The sequence below is a fragment of the Parambassis ranga genome, chromosome 7 (genome assembly GCF_900634625.1).
Source record: "Parambassis ranga chromosome 7, fParRan2.1, whole genome shotgun sequence".
Taxonomy (NCBI): Eukaryota; Metazoa; Chordata; class Actinopteri; family Ambassidae; genus Parambassis; species Parambassis ranga.
Window position 1 is genome coordinate 10,134,613 of NC_041028.1, and position 15,365 is coordinate 10,149,977.

The 15,365-nt window shown below is 42.3% G+C and overlaps 2 protein-coding genes across 5 annotated transcripts; both read right to left on the reverse strand.

The window, feature by feature from the left end:
• Positions 1 to 1,091: 1,091 nt before the first annotated feature.
• asb8 (ankyrin repeat and SOCS box containing 8) lies at positions 1,092 to 3,639 on the reverse strand. Of its 2 annotated transcripts, XM_028411063.1 has the most exons (4): positions 3,379 to 3,639; positions 2,463 to 2,638; positions 2,268 to 2,372; positions 1,092 to 2,063 (listed from the first exon to the last, which is right to left on the reverse strand). In XM_028411063.1, the coding sequence occupies exons 2-4, from the start codon at positions 2,589 to 2,591 to the stop codon at positions 1,428 to 1,430; spliced, it is 870 nt and encodes a 289-aa protein (XP_028266864.1). In that variant the 5' UTR covers positions 2,592 to 2,638; positions 3,379 to 3,639; the 3' UTR covers positions 1,092 to 1,427. The 2 variants fall into 2 exon arrangements, with proteins under 2 accessions (XP_028266864.1, XP_028266865.1); XM_028411064.1 differs by lacking the exon at positions 3,379 to 3,639 and having other exon boundaries at positions 2,261 to 2,372; positions 2,463 to 2,602.
• A 640-nt stretch (positions 3,640 to 4,279) lies between these two features.
• Positions 4,280 to 15,205, reverse strand: larp4aa (La ribonucleoprotein 4Aa). Of its 3 annotated transcripts, none has more exons than XM_028409884.1 (17): positions 14,658 to 15,205; positions 12,522 to 12,639; positions 12,188 to 12,340; positions 11,710 to 11,794; positions 11,448 to 11,584; positions 11,257 to 11,360; positions 11,052 to 11,162; positions 10,919 to 10,972; positions 10,616 to 10,825; positions 9,961 to 10,064; positions 9,718 to 9,759; positions 8,299 to 8,541; positions 7,958 to 8,012; positions 7,708 to 7,866; positions 7,483 to 7,622; positions 7,167 to 7,377; positions 4,280 to 6,835 (listed from the first exon to the last, which is right to left on the reverse strand). In XM_028409884.1, exons 1-17 carry the CDS (start codon positions 14,772 to 14,774, stop codon positions 6,443 to 6,445), a joined length of 2,436 nt encoding a protein of 811 aa, XP_028265685.1. In that variant the 5' UTR covers positions 14,775 to 15,205; the 3' UTR covers positions 4,280 to 6,442. The 3 variants fall into 3 exon arrangements, with proteins under 3 accessions (XP_028265685.1, XP_028265687.1, XP_028265686.1); XM_028409886.1 differs by lacking the exon at positions 14,658 to 15,205 and adding an exon at positions 14,354 to 14,451; XM_028409885.1 differs by lacking the exon at positions 9,718 to 9,759.
• Between the last annotated feature and the right edge of the window lie 160 nt (positions 15,206 to 15,365).

Here is a 15,365-nt window from a genome sequence, read left to right on the forward strand (position 1 = left end):
AGGAGACAGCTGATGTAACTCACTGCCACTGTTAGTTAATATGACAGCTTCCTTTTAAAATACGTAGGTGTCACTGAACTTACAGAGGCAGTCTGACGAATGTCAAGTTGCAGAGATGAGAGTAGAGAGACCCCCAATGGAGAGTTTGAGAATTGAACGAGCTTACCTTGTCTTTTGAGCTTCATTCAGTAGAGAAGATACAGCCAGTAATATCATTTTTTCTACAATTTTCCAATTCTTTTGCAATCTTTATAAATGTGATGTACAAGTGCCTCCTGTTTGCTTTGGAAAAAACTATATGTAAATAAATCAAGGTGTCGTTAATATGTGTTGACTATGGATTCTAAAAAGTAAAACTTTAAACGTTGCTTCATTATAAAATGTATATTAGCAGTCTGTTCAAACAACAACTTTGTGAAAAGAGCCACAGAGAGAACATGATTGGTTGATATATATAAAGGCATTTACTTGCAGAACGTTGACAAAAACAAAACAAAAAAAAAAACACATTTTCAGATACACAAACATGATCCATGGGGTTAAGTCTTTATACATCTGCAGAGCAGACCAACAAAATCAAGCTCAGAAATCAAATTTAGACAGATTTACATTTTGCAAACTCATTTAGTCAAACTTTAAACTTTCCGGGACAAAGGTTAGTAATCATGCCTTTTTCAGGTTCTAACATTTAAACATTAAAGACAATACATTTAAAATAAATTTCAAACAAATGCTGCAAAACTTTGGACCAGTGAGCACCAATGAAAACATAAGTTAAGACTATATATATTTACATATACACAGATATGTATATATATGTGTATATGTAAATATACTCAGTGTTGAACAGATGGAGGCTATGTTAGTGATTAGTGTGCCCAAATCTGTGAGGCAAACTATAATATTCAGCAAGTTTTGTTGCTGCCACAATAATGGAACTGGTCCGGAATCTTTTTTTATATAAAAGGGTGATGACTCGAACTATCATACAACTATCATCTCTCAGCATTATTTCAGGAGCTGCATCCTCCGACAGCCTCTCTTTAACTATAGCTCGAATCTTTCTACTGCTAAACTTAATTTGAGTTTCCTTGTCATCATATTTATTTATTTATTAAATTCAGAATTACTGACAAACAAAAAAATAAATAATAAACCTACTTAAAATTTTTAAGAGGTGCTGGCTGAGAAAAAAGAACATCCAGGTCATGTAGTGCACAGATCCTACAACTTGAAGTGTCCATCTTTAAATATTGTGAACTACTAAAATAAGGTATAATTTTTTTAATCATTCCTCCCAGTGCATAAATTTGTATCAATTTGCAAGGGAGGTTTTGATAAATGAGGGCGGCTTTCCAAAAAAAATTCAATGAAGACACTTTCTCGACAATGAATGCAGTGTAATGCACTGTCCAGTGGTTCCATCATCAGTCTCTCAAAAGGAGATAGTCTTTGACGGTCTCTGGTAAAGGGAGGTCTTTAACAGCAGTGGGGAGGAACTGCACCCCGAGACTCTGCCGTACAGCACATCGTGCTAGAGAGCGCAGCGAAGGAGCCTGAGCCACCATGTTGGTCAGCCTTGCCAGCAGCTGGGGATCTTTACTCAGCTCTCTGGGAAGGGTGCCGTCTGCCCTTCGGATCTCAAACCGCCCTGCTGCTCGACACAGAAGATCTAAGCACTCTTCCTCCTGTTCGGTGCCCAGGCCCCGAGCCAACAGTGCCACCAGTCGAGAGATAGGGGTCTGACCCTTCAGGTTGGTCACATGAACCTGAGCTCCGTAGTCTAATAACACTTTGACACTCTCTAGGTTACCCTTCATTGCGGCCCAGCTCAAAGGTGTGTCATTGTTGTAGTCCCGGGCATTGGGACAGGCCCCGCTTTCCAGCAGGGCCCTTACACACTCTGGGTTATCTTTGAAGGCAGCCCAGTGAAGTGGAGTGTCCTTGTTGCCATCCAGGGCATTTGGCTGAGCCCCATACTCCAACAAAAGCTCCACACAGCTCTCATCCTTCTCCGCTGCATAGTGCAGTGCTGTGCGGTTATAGCCATCCAAAGCATTCACCTAAACAGGAGAGTCAGTACAAAGATCAGTGTAATACTACAGAACCAAATACCATACCCAGCACAAAGGTGTAAGGTGTTATGGTTTGTACAAATACAGATGTGCTTTGTGAAGTGGAAAATTCTAATAATTGTGTACACATTTTTATCTAAAAAAATATAATTTTAAGTCGATAAAATGAGAGTTTTTACACCTACAACACACCTCTGCCCCCTTCTCCAACAGCAACTCCACACAGTCTGCATCAGCAACCATGCAGGCACAGTGCAAGGGCTTGAGTGTGCCATGCATCCGGTTTACATCTGCTCCCTGATGTATACAGGAGTAATAACAATATTACTATTACTGATCACACTGAGTGATGATCTTATTAATAAACAAGAATATGAGCAGACCTACCTTACGAATAAGATCCTCCACGTTGTCATGTGGGAATGAGCGGATGGCTGCGATGGTGCGGATGAGCCGCTCAGACAAGGAGTATTTACTCTGAATGCTTTGCATGATGTACCACATAGTAGAGCTCATGTGTAACAGAGGACCATGGCACCCGGGCAGGGTGACACTACGGCACACTGAAACAGTTTTTAAAGAAGCTGAGGTTAAAAGCTGAAAGCAACAATAGGATCACTGAATATAAAAGAAGACAAATGACAAAAAACACCTGCTGATTTTTTTAGTTACTTGTGGGAATTATGTGGAGAGTTAATGTCTTTCTGTCTGTCTTTCTTTTTTTTGAGGTGGGGGGTGGGAGGGTTAAGAGATTCTTGATCTTTTTTTTTAATTTCACACAATATGAAGTGGCCTAAGACTTGTGATTTTGAGAGGAACTTATGTATATGGTAGCTGATGTGTTGTTTTTGTCACTGCGAGGTTGCTATTTAATTAAAACTCTACAAGTCCAGACGCCTTGCTTCAATCTTCTCTACGTATTTAATTAAAACGACTGTCAGCAAAATATCAGCTATGCGAATACACTGACAGCTAACGTTAGCAAAATCTACAAGAACAAAGGAAATCAGCCTGCAACAAAGCACAACTGACAACCTTAATGTTACTGTACAACTCACAGAAGCCACTTGGCTGAGAAGCAGGCACTGACGGTCAGGTTTGGAGAAAATGAAATACAAAGATCTGCGGCTACATTTTCTAGCAGCCTGTTAGCTAGCGGTGAGCTAACAGGCTAGCGAAGCGAACAGACACTGTAAAACCGACAGAAAACAAATGACAATCATTTTTAATAGTTGTGAACGCGCTTTGAAGTGCAGTTCGCACTGACCATCAACAAATAATCGATGCTAGTGAATTAACGTACCGTTTATGGCCCACGGTTTGAAGGTCTGTCAGGTTATCGTGTATTGACTTGTTTGCTGCTGTTCCCTTTCACATAAACACGGAACGTCACGGCTCATAAACCCCGCCCTCCTCCTCGTCGAGGCTCCGTATATAAACTTCACTGGACGAACAGCCGCGTCAAGTCTGCAGCTGTAACTCCCGAATAACTTATTATTTTCTTTAAACACCGGCTTTCATGCGGTCTGACTGGACGCTACATCCCTGCCGAGTGTGCTTCCTTTCCCAGTTTAGACATGTATGGCGGCATCGCAGGCATTCAGCAGCATGCCGTGAATGCCTGCAGCTCATGTCCATGTAAAGGAGTCGGCCGAACCAACAGCTGGCGTCACATGGCGGCGAAGAAGTCTGCAGCAACAGTCAACAACTGACCAGAAAAACGCACATAAACATTTTTATATATTACTTTGGCTGGTATAAAATATTATAACTATACCGGTGTTTAATTTTTCTAATAGTCTTTTGAGTAAAATAAATCATACCCCTCTGAACTAAAAAAAAATAAATAAATTTGAAACAAATATATATTATTTCTCTGCTTCCAGTAACATATTAAATGTAGCCTAATTCCCTTCACAAATATTTATATTTCAGTTTTTATCAAGTTATTTTTCTTCTTTGTGTTGTTTAGCAGAAAGAAAGAAGCCTAGATGTAACAAAGCATCTTCTTTTGACTCACAGCAAACGGCATTCAGCGTAAATGTGCAAATGGTCCAAAAATATTTTTAACAAATGATCAAAAATTATATTAAAATACCACCTGCAGTGATTAAATGATATCAAACAGTTATACATTAACTGATGTATACAGTGTATCACACACACAGGACATGATATAGCAGTAGAAATAAGACACTGGAGAGCCAAATCAAAATAATTTATTTTTGGTGACATTTCATACAGTTCTAAGATTGTGTCTCAAACACTTGGTTGATCCATTACTACATTTCCTTTCGCCACCCCAACCCAAATTAACATAAAATAACCCAAACGTCTGAAGAGAGAGAGAGAGGGGGGGGGGGAGCAATTCCTGTGGGTGTTTGCAAGCCTGTCAACATCAACCATATGCTTCTAAAATGATTCACATTTCTCATGAGTAAGATCCTTTTTAACAAGTTAGTGCATTTATTTAATCATACTAAATCACTAGCTGCTCATACTCATTAATGAAAAACAAAATAACTGCCCCTGTGATTGGATCCTCTTTTACTGCATTACTAAAGCCAAAGTCATATGTATTTTCTCTCAGCTGACATCTTGATCAGTGTATAAATGTCATACGCGTGAGTTTGATTTTTTTTTGCCAATGCGATTTCACACAACTTTGGGGAAACCAGCCTACCAAGATTGGGAGAAAGCGTTGCGCATTAGAATTATAATAAATAAATTTAAAAAGCAATACATACAGTGAGTCAAACTTCAAATTCTAATTCAATCTGTTTGTTTTTGCAAAAGTTAAAAAATGGAAAGAAAAAAAACACAAACAAAAAAAAAGAAAATCTGGAAAACTCACCCTAAAAGCACAAAAACAATCTGGTGGATACCTGCTGTCAAAAGCCTCCCTCCATAAATCCGTTACTAGAACAATTACATTCTCCCACACACATTTCTAGTGAAGGGTTATTACAATATAGCATAGGCAACTACACCTCTACAGCTTCTTCAAAATCCAGTTTCACTGGGCCAAAAGGTTTCCCCAAGACTAAATTATTTAGCAGACCTCATCAATAAAAATCAAAACTTTATCCTAGCACACAATGATCGTAGGCAGCTGGCACAATGCACGTGAAAATGTTCCAATTTTCTTTATACCCATGACTTGGCTGCCAGATATTAAGTAGCTATCATCCTTAACTAACAGCACTCAGTCTACTTCTGACATTGTTAAGAACAATTCACAGATATAAGCTTAACCTGGATATCCTGTGATGTGTAGAAAAGCCAAACCTCACCTAAACCACCAGGTGCACTGAACAGTCAAATCTTACCAGTAACCTAACCAACCTTATTCCATCGTGAAAACAAAATATCACCCTAATACCAAAACAAACATGTAAACAGAGAACCTGACTGATTTTAACGTGACGATGTTCTGAGTCCAGGGCAGGATGACCCAAAAACAGTCCAGATAAACAGAGATAAAACTGAACATGAAAAACTTTGGACCAGGCTTCGCGTGTTCACCATGGCCAGTCAGCACCCCAATGAGCATTTCGGCTTCAAACAAAACCACACATCTGACTAACTGCGGCGTACATCAACAGCTTCTGATATCTGACTGATAGCGGTTTAAGCCAATTGTGAACCAGGATCAAAATACCACCATAGAACACATTTCATTAATATACATCTGCACTGCCCACTTTCAGGACAATGATTCTGAATCTCTGATGTAGAAATCAAAACAAAAAAAATCATCCATTTCATTACATCAGTGCAACAGCACACTGTAGCACTTCAATCATTTTGTTTAACAATCAATGCATACACAGACATCAGTCAACCCTTCAGTCATACTTGCAAATCTAAGCACACAAGAAAAAAAAAACTGATGTCTCGTTGCGTGTTAGTGATATCTTTGTATATGTACATGACATATATGCATGTTCTTTTCTTCTTAGTGCATATTGTTCTTGCAGACCAACATCTATTCTTTAAAATGAAAACAAAACCAAAAAGGTAGAGGGCCTTTTACGTGGCCCAGCGTCCCACCTCTCCCTAGCCGAGCACAAATGAATGGCCTCCAGGAAAATCGCACTTAAATTCTTTTAAGCATAATGCTGGAGAGCCAAACCAAGATTTGTTTCCTTTTCCAATCATTCGTCAAAGTTCTTCAGGTATCATTTTGCCCTTAAAGTCCTGGATGTCACAGTCTCATTGTCATTTTAAAAGCTTTTCTTTGGACATGTTCCAGGGGGGGAAGGTGGCTACCATAATGTTGTTGCTTTTATGTTATTCATTTTTATATAATTATATATATCCATGTATATATATTCATACATCTTTTTTCTATTCATATCAAGTTTTTACTTTGGCGATACTGGTGGGATATTCTGCTCTTTGCCAGTGTGCCTGTAGCCTCCCTGAGGGGAGCTGCGTCGGGCTGGGGGTGGGCGCCTCTGGTCCCGGAACTTGAGGCCCCCAGTGCCTCTAGGACCGTTGCTGCGGTAGTAACCTTGAGAGTCACGTTCACGTGGTGGCCGGCTCTCCTTGCATTCCCATCCCCCCTCCCTGTCGTGATCTTTCTCTTGCTTGTCTCCAGGACTACTGCTGGAGCCCACGTCCTCGGCCTTGTTCACGCGCAGCTCACGTAGCGGCTGGCCTGACACAGTGCCAGAGGAAGCTGGGGCAGGTGCCACGGGGGGAGGGTCCTTGGGTGGCCGTTGGCACACTTCAGCATAGCTGAGTTTACGGGGCTCCTGGACCACAAAAAAAAAAATCACATATTTAAATAGAACGATCACACACCCCTATTTTTACATTTATAAGTCCTCTGCTCAGTCCCTCAGATCTCATAATCTTGACGCTCATTGGGCTAGGAGTGAAGGTTCTGGACTTGTGGTGGGGGAGAGATAGAGAGAAAGACAGACAGAGGGAGAGAAGAGCCAGAAGCAAAAACAAAGACGAGCAACAGAGAGAAAGAACCAAAGCCAGCCATTTCACTACCTGACTTCCCTCTATGCGCAAAAGATCTCATCATCAGGAAAATGAGCACCCACAGCCATTAGAACAAGAAAACAAGACTCTAACCTGTGCAGGGGTGGGAACAGTAGCTGCAGCAGTGGCCGGCACACTGTGTGCAGCTGGCGTGGAGGCAGCACAAGGCTGAGGCCTGGTGTTAGGCACAGGCTTAGTCGAGGTGGAGGAGGAGGGATTGATGGGTGTCGGAACAGGTGTGCGTGGAATTGCCTTTGGAGGTGGGGGCTCTGCCCGTTCAACCTTCTTCTCTGGATGAGGGATACTGAAAAAAAAAAGTGTCAGACATTTTTGGTTACAAAAAGGTCTTTCCACAACTATTGGAAAACCAAATATTAGCAATTAAATTTGATTATTAAGGTAATCTTACCCAGGAGCCAAAGGTCCAAGTGGTTGATTAGCAGATTTTGCTGATGCCAGGGCCGGACTTGGGACAGCCACAGCATCCTCTGTGACTGGGCCTTGGCCTGAACCTGGACTCACAGTGGCTTCTTTGTTGGCTTGTTCTGCCTGCAAACAGCAAGGATGCACCAACATTACACCTCTGAACAACAATCATTTCAGTGTTGTATTAAGAGATAAACCATTTTTTTACCTTGTCCCTGTACAAACCACGTACAACATCTGACATTCGATTCTCTAGAACTGGCTCTCCCTGTGTACTGACCACGCAGCCAGGAAGCGGCGGGAAATTGGTGGCAGCCAAGTCAAACTTGGGTGGAGAAACTTTGACCTCAGCCAAGGGTACAGGTCGCTGTGACAAGGAGGCAACAAACAAAGCATGACAATACCGCTCATGTTCCAAATACACACAAATTTTAACAACAACAAGAATAAGTTCTTACCGAAATCCGTTCATCTTCTCTCCTTCTCCGTGTTCCTCTGTAGGTTGTGCTCCGTCTGAAACACACATAATTGTCCCATCACTGACTCAGCAAGTCACGGTGACGTGCACAGAATTAGTGACGGCATGCCAGCCTTAATTTTTAATAACCAGTTTAGAAGTGTGGAAAATGCTCCTTCCTAAGTGTAAATATATAGCAGAAACTATGTTGGGATGATTTTACAACAATCTGATTTCTTGTTTACACCAACTTTAATAATTCAACTGTAACCTGGTTGATTAAGAACAGGTTAATACAGCCGGTCAGTCAAAGTCCCTGAGCAGCAGACATTGCAGGTTTACCTTCCACGACTAGCCATGCCACCTTCGTCGCTGGGGTCCAAGGAGGAAGAAGAAGAGGAGAGATGTGAGAATGCTGAGCTCAGATCAGTGGTTGTCTGGACCAGGTTAGTGGTGTTGGCAGCTGCAGCAGCAACAGGAGTAAGGGGCTGCGGGCTGCGCAGTCCGGTCAGACTGTCCAGCGGCACAGGTGTTATGGACGCTGAGGTGACCTCATTTGTCCTCACCTGGGGCTTCACATGGTTTCTGTTGTTGTCACAGGAAAAACAAGCGTGAAAGGGTTAATACACATTCAAAATGTATATAGGCAACCAGTGCTTCCTCAAGAACATAACATAATGGAGCTTATGTTCGGGCTGCATTGTAATCACAGCTATAATTTTATCAAATAGCAATATGCTTAAAAACAAATCTGCTACCGTCTTTTTGTCCCACTCAGTGATATCTGAAACTACTAAATGTGTTCAAAGGAAACACTGGTGGCACAAACCAAGATTTTTGCTGGAGGGCTAAGACAGCATGCTGTGTCTTCAGAGCGACTGTAGACATGCAGGTGGATTTTGAGCCACATCTGTGCTCATGGTTGGTTGAAGCAGCAAAGACGTGATGTCTGCATGCTGCATTTATGGCAACCAATCATAAACTCACTGAGAAGAGCTGACAACACCAATATAAAACCTGGCAAGGATTTATATGGATTTCTTGATGCAACATAAATAATGCTCATCAGAAACCTATCAGCATGATTCACATTTATTGATCTTTGTCTAAGTCTTTGACCCTCAGATCTCATAATCTATACGCTCATTGGGATGAGTGATGCGGCTGACTTTGAATTTAAGGACAGAGATGAAAAAAAGAGAAAGAAAAGACAGAAAAAGTCAGCTGCTTCAAACTCAGTTTCCCTCTATGCGCATCATGATCTCATCATTAGGTCTGACCTAGATCTTTGTGAAGTTTGTATAAACAAAGCTGAGAAGTTGTCAACTCTCTGCAGAGGATTAAAGGCAGATGGCTTGTAGCTTGACAACGGGGATGACTGTCAGCATTTTTTGTTATAGCGTATGACACCACATGTAAATAATGATGCAATGACTGATGAAGCCAGCAGGAAAACTTGAAATGGTTAGTTGTGATGGAGACATACTGTTACATGTAATGATGTAATGTAAACAGGATGTTTTTGGAAAAGGCAGATTGCTCAGAATCAGCTAGCAACTGACATTTATCAAAGACATGGCAAATCCAGGATGTTCATTAAGTGGATGCAAACACTTATGACACTGATGAAAAGGATTATAGTCATGAATCTGTGTCTGTCAGAAGGCCTAGCCTCCATTTGGATTGAGTCATTTGTGGGCTGCAGTATGGTAAGAGATGAGGGTAAGCGATGAAGCTCATTGTACAGTATAACACGGGTACCTGAAGGCATTTATTACATTCTTTCTTGAATAGAGGGGGACACTGTGGGGACAGTAAGAAGACAGGGAGGAGAGAACAGTTCCCTGGTGGGGTTAACATTATCTTGAAACAAAACTGTACTGCAGATGATCTGACGTTCACCATTTTACTTCATGCAAACAGTGACACAAGTCGTAAATCATTCCAGTCAGAATACGTTTAGACTCTAAATGAACTCACTGACAGGACAAAGGCATTTCTTACCGGTTTCTGTTGAATGGGCGGGTGATGTTGAGAGAACTAGAGCCAGTTTTGTAGTGTCCAGCAGAGCCAAACCCATTCACAAAGCTACTGTTGGGAAACGGAGCCTGTTCAGGGACAAAGGAAAGTATTTACTATTCATAGTTCCTGTAATGATTAAATATCATCTATTTACTCTGCAGCTGTCTTTTTCTGAGGACATCTAATGTTCAGAGAAAATATATTCTGACTGACTAATTGTTATGCAAATCATGTTTTAAATGTAATGACATAAATTATAATTACATGTTTAATGTTAATGCAAAACTAATTGTAAACTGCAAGGCCTCTGAGGTGAATGAAATGTGAATAGATTCAGGCGATACAGACTTCATTATAAATCACTCTTTTCAGCACTTCCGAGCGACATTTTTAAACACGATCATTTAAACAGTGCAAAGAGAAAATGGATGTTAAAACTGACACTTCCTTATTGTAGGACAACAGCTGTCCTTCAAAAGTCACCTGGAGCACAATCCGCTGTCACTCTTACTTTATAGGTGCAGTTGAATGCTTCATTTATGACACTTTTTTAGAGTACCCTGGATTTATTTATTTTCCTTAGGCAACACCCTTGAGAGCATGTTTGTGTTATTACAACAAAAGTAAAGATTCTCACCAGAGGAGTTTCAAAGTACGGTGTGGGCGAGGGCGTCCAGGTCGGAGGTACGATCCCGTAGACTGGGTACTGTTGCTGGGGGTAGACGTGCTGCATGTAGAGCGGAGAGCTGTACTGGGACTGGCTCTGGGACTGCTGAGCGTACAGGCTGCTGTCCATGCTACGGTAGCCATTCTTTGCAAAAAACGTGTTGATAGCCTTTATCCTGGCCTGTCAGCGGGAAATAAGGAGGAAAACGTGTCAAGAAGCAACAAGGACTTCACACAGGCTTTGTCAAGAACCAGAACATCATGTTTAACTCACCATAATTGGTTTTCCCTGAAATGTTTTTACTTCCTCTCTTAAGTACTTGTACGCCTAAATAGAGCAAATAAAGACAGTCACCAGGCTGTGTCTTAATTGGGAGACACAGTAAGAAACGTTGGACTGGCTGTACCTGTTGAGCATCCGTGTCTGATTGGAATGTGATGTACCAGTTGTTGTTATGTGCAAACTCCACACTTATCACCTTTGGGCAGTTGTCATTTTTGAACAATGACTCTACTTCCTGTGAATTTGAGAAAATCGTCTTGCATCAGACAAACAATTCTAGTGATTTGATGCTTCTACTTAATTGTAAAGTAAGAATAACTCAGCTTTACCTCAACAGGTGTGGTTTCAGGGACTTCTCTCAAAATGATGATGCACCGCTTGTGATTAGGACGCACTTTCTCCCCCTTCTCATCCACTTGTACCATAGGAGAGGCTGGGGATAGATTGGAGCATATTTTAATCTAGAGACATTTTGGATGCGTATATACAGTTTGAGCACCATCCTTAACTTTTCACTTACATCTCAACACATCCAGGATGAGGTCCATGTCAGTGGTGAGGACCTTAATACCCTCCATGCTGGCTATAGTCCAAATGGGGACAAACTGATCACTGTCCATCTGTGACATCAGGTACAAATCCTTCGAAAGGTTTTCTCTGCATCACAAAATCAAAGATCTGTGTGAGTCAGCCGTCTCTTGACTTACTGTATATGGAATATGAAGTTCCCTTTCTGTTCCATATCCTGCATATAAAATGTGCTTCGAGTGATTCCTACTCACCTAGAGAAGTAGAACTCTAACTCTTTCTTTAGAGACTCTCGTAGATTCTCAGAGGAGATCGGCTGCTCTTCAGTTCTTGAGTCCACTGAGAGAGAAAATTCAGCGAAGATTAGTGACAAAGTGAAGAAGTGCTTTGATATTAATCCTGAGGGTTCTGCTGTCCAAGATGAGTTTCTTTCAGCATAACCTGAATGGCCAAACCCAATGTGCCATTTCCTGGTGTGTTCCATCTGATGGAAAACCCACACCAACACTGAATCTGGCTGAAATGTGCTGTTTTTGGTTACCAGGTGCTTTCAACACCCCTGCTCTGTGTGTTAATGAAAAAATTATATAACTCAGTGTAATGTAAATCTGACTGCTTATGGTATTAGATCGCACAGTCTGCTATCTAAGTGCATCTCATCATGCGTATTGAAAACAGACTGATCCAGGCGGTGTGTATGGAGACGCCCACATGCATCGTGACGTGACTGACCTGAGGTCCCTGTTGAGGACTCAGCAGGGGAAAAGCCCAGCTCTGGGGGGTCCATTCCATTTACTGCTATCTCAGCTGTTACCGTGGAGTCATCTGAGGCCGTGAATCCCCCAGTGTACTGCTTGCACCCAGCAGACGAAGACTCAGAATAACCTGTGAACAAGGTAGAGTCTGAATCAGAAATAACAGCTGACAGTTTCATTTTAAGGCACATTTTAGAACTTTGAACAGAGTATGAGCAAAAAAAACATACAACACAGGAAGTGAACGCTGCTAATGCTAATTTTAATAAGGTCAAATCAGCAATGGGTTTTCAGATGGAAGTGTATCTTACCCTCACTGATGTCCGAGGGAGGCCAATGAGAGCTGCTGGTAACAGCCTCGCTGGGAGCCACAGGCATCTCCTGCCACACCTTGGCATTTGGGTTCAAACCAGCACCCTTAGAGGTTACCTTCAAAACACACACAGCAGGGGGTCAAGATCAATTCGTGTCACAACTAAAAACCAAACACACACATGAAAAGGAATGTCGGGCATGTAAAGCTTTTTCACAGCAGATAGTTTACCCAAATTTCCCTGAGGGACCTTCCCAAAGGGCTTAATAAAATATATTCTATTCTATTCTAGTTTATTTCTATTTTAATAGACGTGAATAATTTATATCTGCAACTGAGATGTACACAACACAACGTAAATGTAATGCCTTGAATTCTCAGTCAGTTTAAAGTTTGCTTCCTATTCTCACATGAAATGAAGGAATGAAATAAATGTAAATCTAGATTAGGTTTGCAGGTGTATTTATTCACATCATTTTATTTCTCAAGAAGTTTTAATTTTAACATAGAGAATCAACTTAAATGAATGTTCACATGTTTCAGGATGAATGCAAATACCAGGCACCAAATTCAAAGGAAAGTATCTGCATGCCCAACAAGAAATAAAAGCAGTCCTCATTGTTGTTTTGTGGGAGCAGAGAAAGTTAAGCACCAATACACTTGGTAATTTTGCTAATAATTAATCTAACATTGAAAGGTTTAACTTGCAGTCTCTGTGGCTGGGACACCTGCATACACACTACGGGACCTCTATGACATATTTAGAATCCAAAGAAGCACCATGACACATATAAACAATAACACCCCTAACCTTGTTAACCTCAAGCTGAAAACAACCGTTAAAATTAATGGGGCTGGGGTGTCGGTGGTTATAAAGCTGCTGATAAATCTGGAGTGAATGAGTGGATTAGCATACTGTAAAGGCTGCTCCATGTCACATCAATCAACATTATTGTATTTTTGATACGCTCTATCCAAGAGTTAGATCTGACTCTCCACATCAAAGTGGCTGTGGTCTGGCAGGAGAAATCCTGACCCTGCAAAGATCTGTGGCCAAGAATAGATCGTGTACTGTGCACATCAAGGCATACAGTCAGACCCTCGTGTGAACTTGATGTGAACCAACTGTGGATTTTAGTTTTAGCTAATGTGGAGTATGTGGCAGCCTTTCACAAACTCTGGAAACGCAGTAACTGTCAAATTAACTACCATCCTATTTTGACATCGTCACTTGCCACCTGCCAACAGATCCAGCCCCTTCCTGCAAAAGCACTGGGCCTGACAGGAACAGCTGCCGGTGACAATATGCCTCAAGACACTTCTCTTCCTCAAACAGGCAAGAATGGATGCCCCTAACGGATAGACCTGGCTGTCATTCAACAGAGCACGGACATTTATGCGCCCTGCAACTTGACACATGGTTACAATGCATGCTTCTGTGTAACAGGCCGATGCGAGCCAAGTATTGTCAGCTGACTGCGCAGCGCAGCACAGGCCAGGTATTTGTAACGCATGTCACTGCGCTAGCTAGGCTTGCTAGCAGCGCGATTAGCTAACAGACAACAGAGTGAATGAACGTCTCTCATTCGGCCAATAATCGAAGCATAGATCACCTATAATTTTAAAAAACAACCCAAATACTAATTATTTGCTCCAAATATCACAACAGCCATTCTACCACCGCGTCAAAGCATAACTTATAGGCTAATGATTACTCAGCAAACTACTTAATGAGCTTGCCTTTAACAGTGGCTAAGCTAAGTTTAGCTAGCTATCCGAAAGAAGCTGCAGTGGACCTCTGGCTAACGATAAGTGTGTACAATTACCTACCCATACTGGGAGATTCATACAAGTGCTGCCGTATGTGTGTGTGTTGTCTGGGCGACTGTTTCACTATGTAATCAGCGTCACCTTGTGATTAAGCATTGTCACATAATGATTACGCAAAGACAGACTCGGAGCCAAACTGAAAGTTAGTAGTTTAACATTTGCTGTGGCTGGGTTAATTTTAGCGTCTGACTGCTAAATATCGCCCATCACGCAGAGGGGGGCGTACTGTGCTAACAGGTTTCCAGTGAGAAACAGTCACTTAGCTGGTTAGCCAGCTAAACTAGCTAAAGAAGGCCTCACTCACCATGCCGCCTGACCCTCCCTCGCTCCCCAGCGGAGCCTCGTCCTTCCCACCGGTCTTCGGTCCGGGATCAGCCTCCTCCTGCAGCAGCGGCGGCTCTCCGCTCTGGTCTGAACTCATCAGCCGCTCCTGACTCACTTCCACCCCGTCGCGTTCTCCCGGCACCGCCTGCCACCACCCCCTCTCTCCGAAAAGCCGGCTGGGTTCAGCAGTGAGTCTGGTTCTCTGCTGTTCGACTGGATTGGCAAGCAGCACACTGAAACTAGCTTACTAGCTAGCTAGCCGGCTAGCAGACTGAGGCTAGCAACCTAGCGTGCTATGAATCAAGCGGGCTAACGACAGCTAGCTCAATGAATCAAGCTTGCACGCTCAGATACTAGTGGTATAAATGATGGCAAACCATGACTCTCCTCAGACCGCAGTCCCCGCTGGCGTCTCACTAAATATTACACCACACTCCGGGTTCGTGAGGCGCATTCCTAACCGGGCGACCGGAGCGGACACTGGGGACACGCACCTTTCCTCAGCGCAGGCACACAGTCCGCCGATGTCCCGGCTGCCACCGCGAGTTCTCAGTGACCTCTGCAGAAACCATTTCCTGTTCCTTTTCCGGATTCACACTGTAGTTTTATGCTGTTGAATGTTGTGTTTTTGATGTGACTAAAGTTATTATAACCAGTCTGTGTTCATTGTAGAAGTACATTTGTTCAT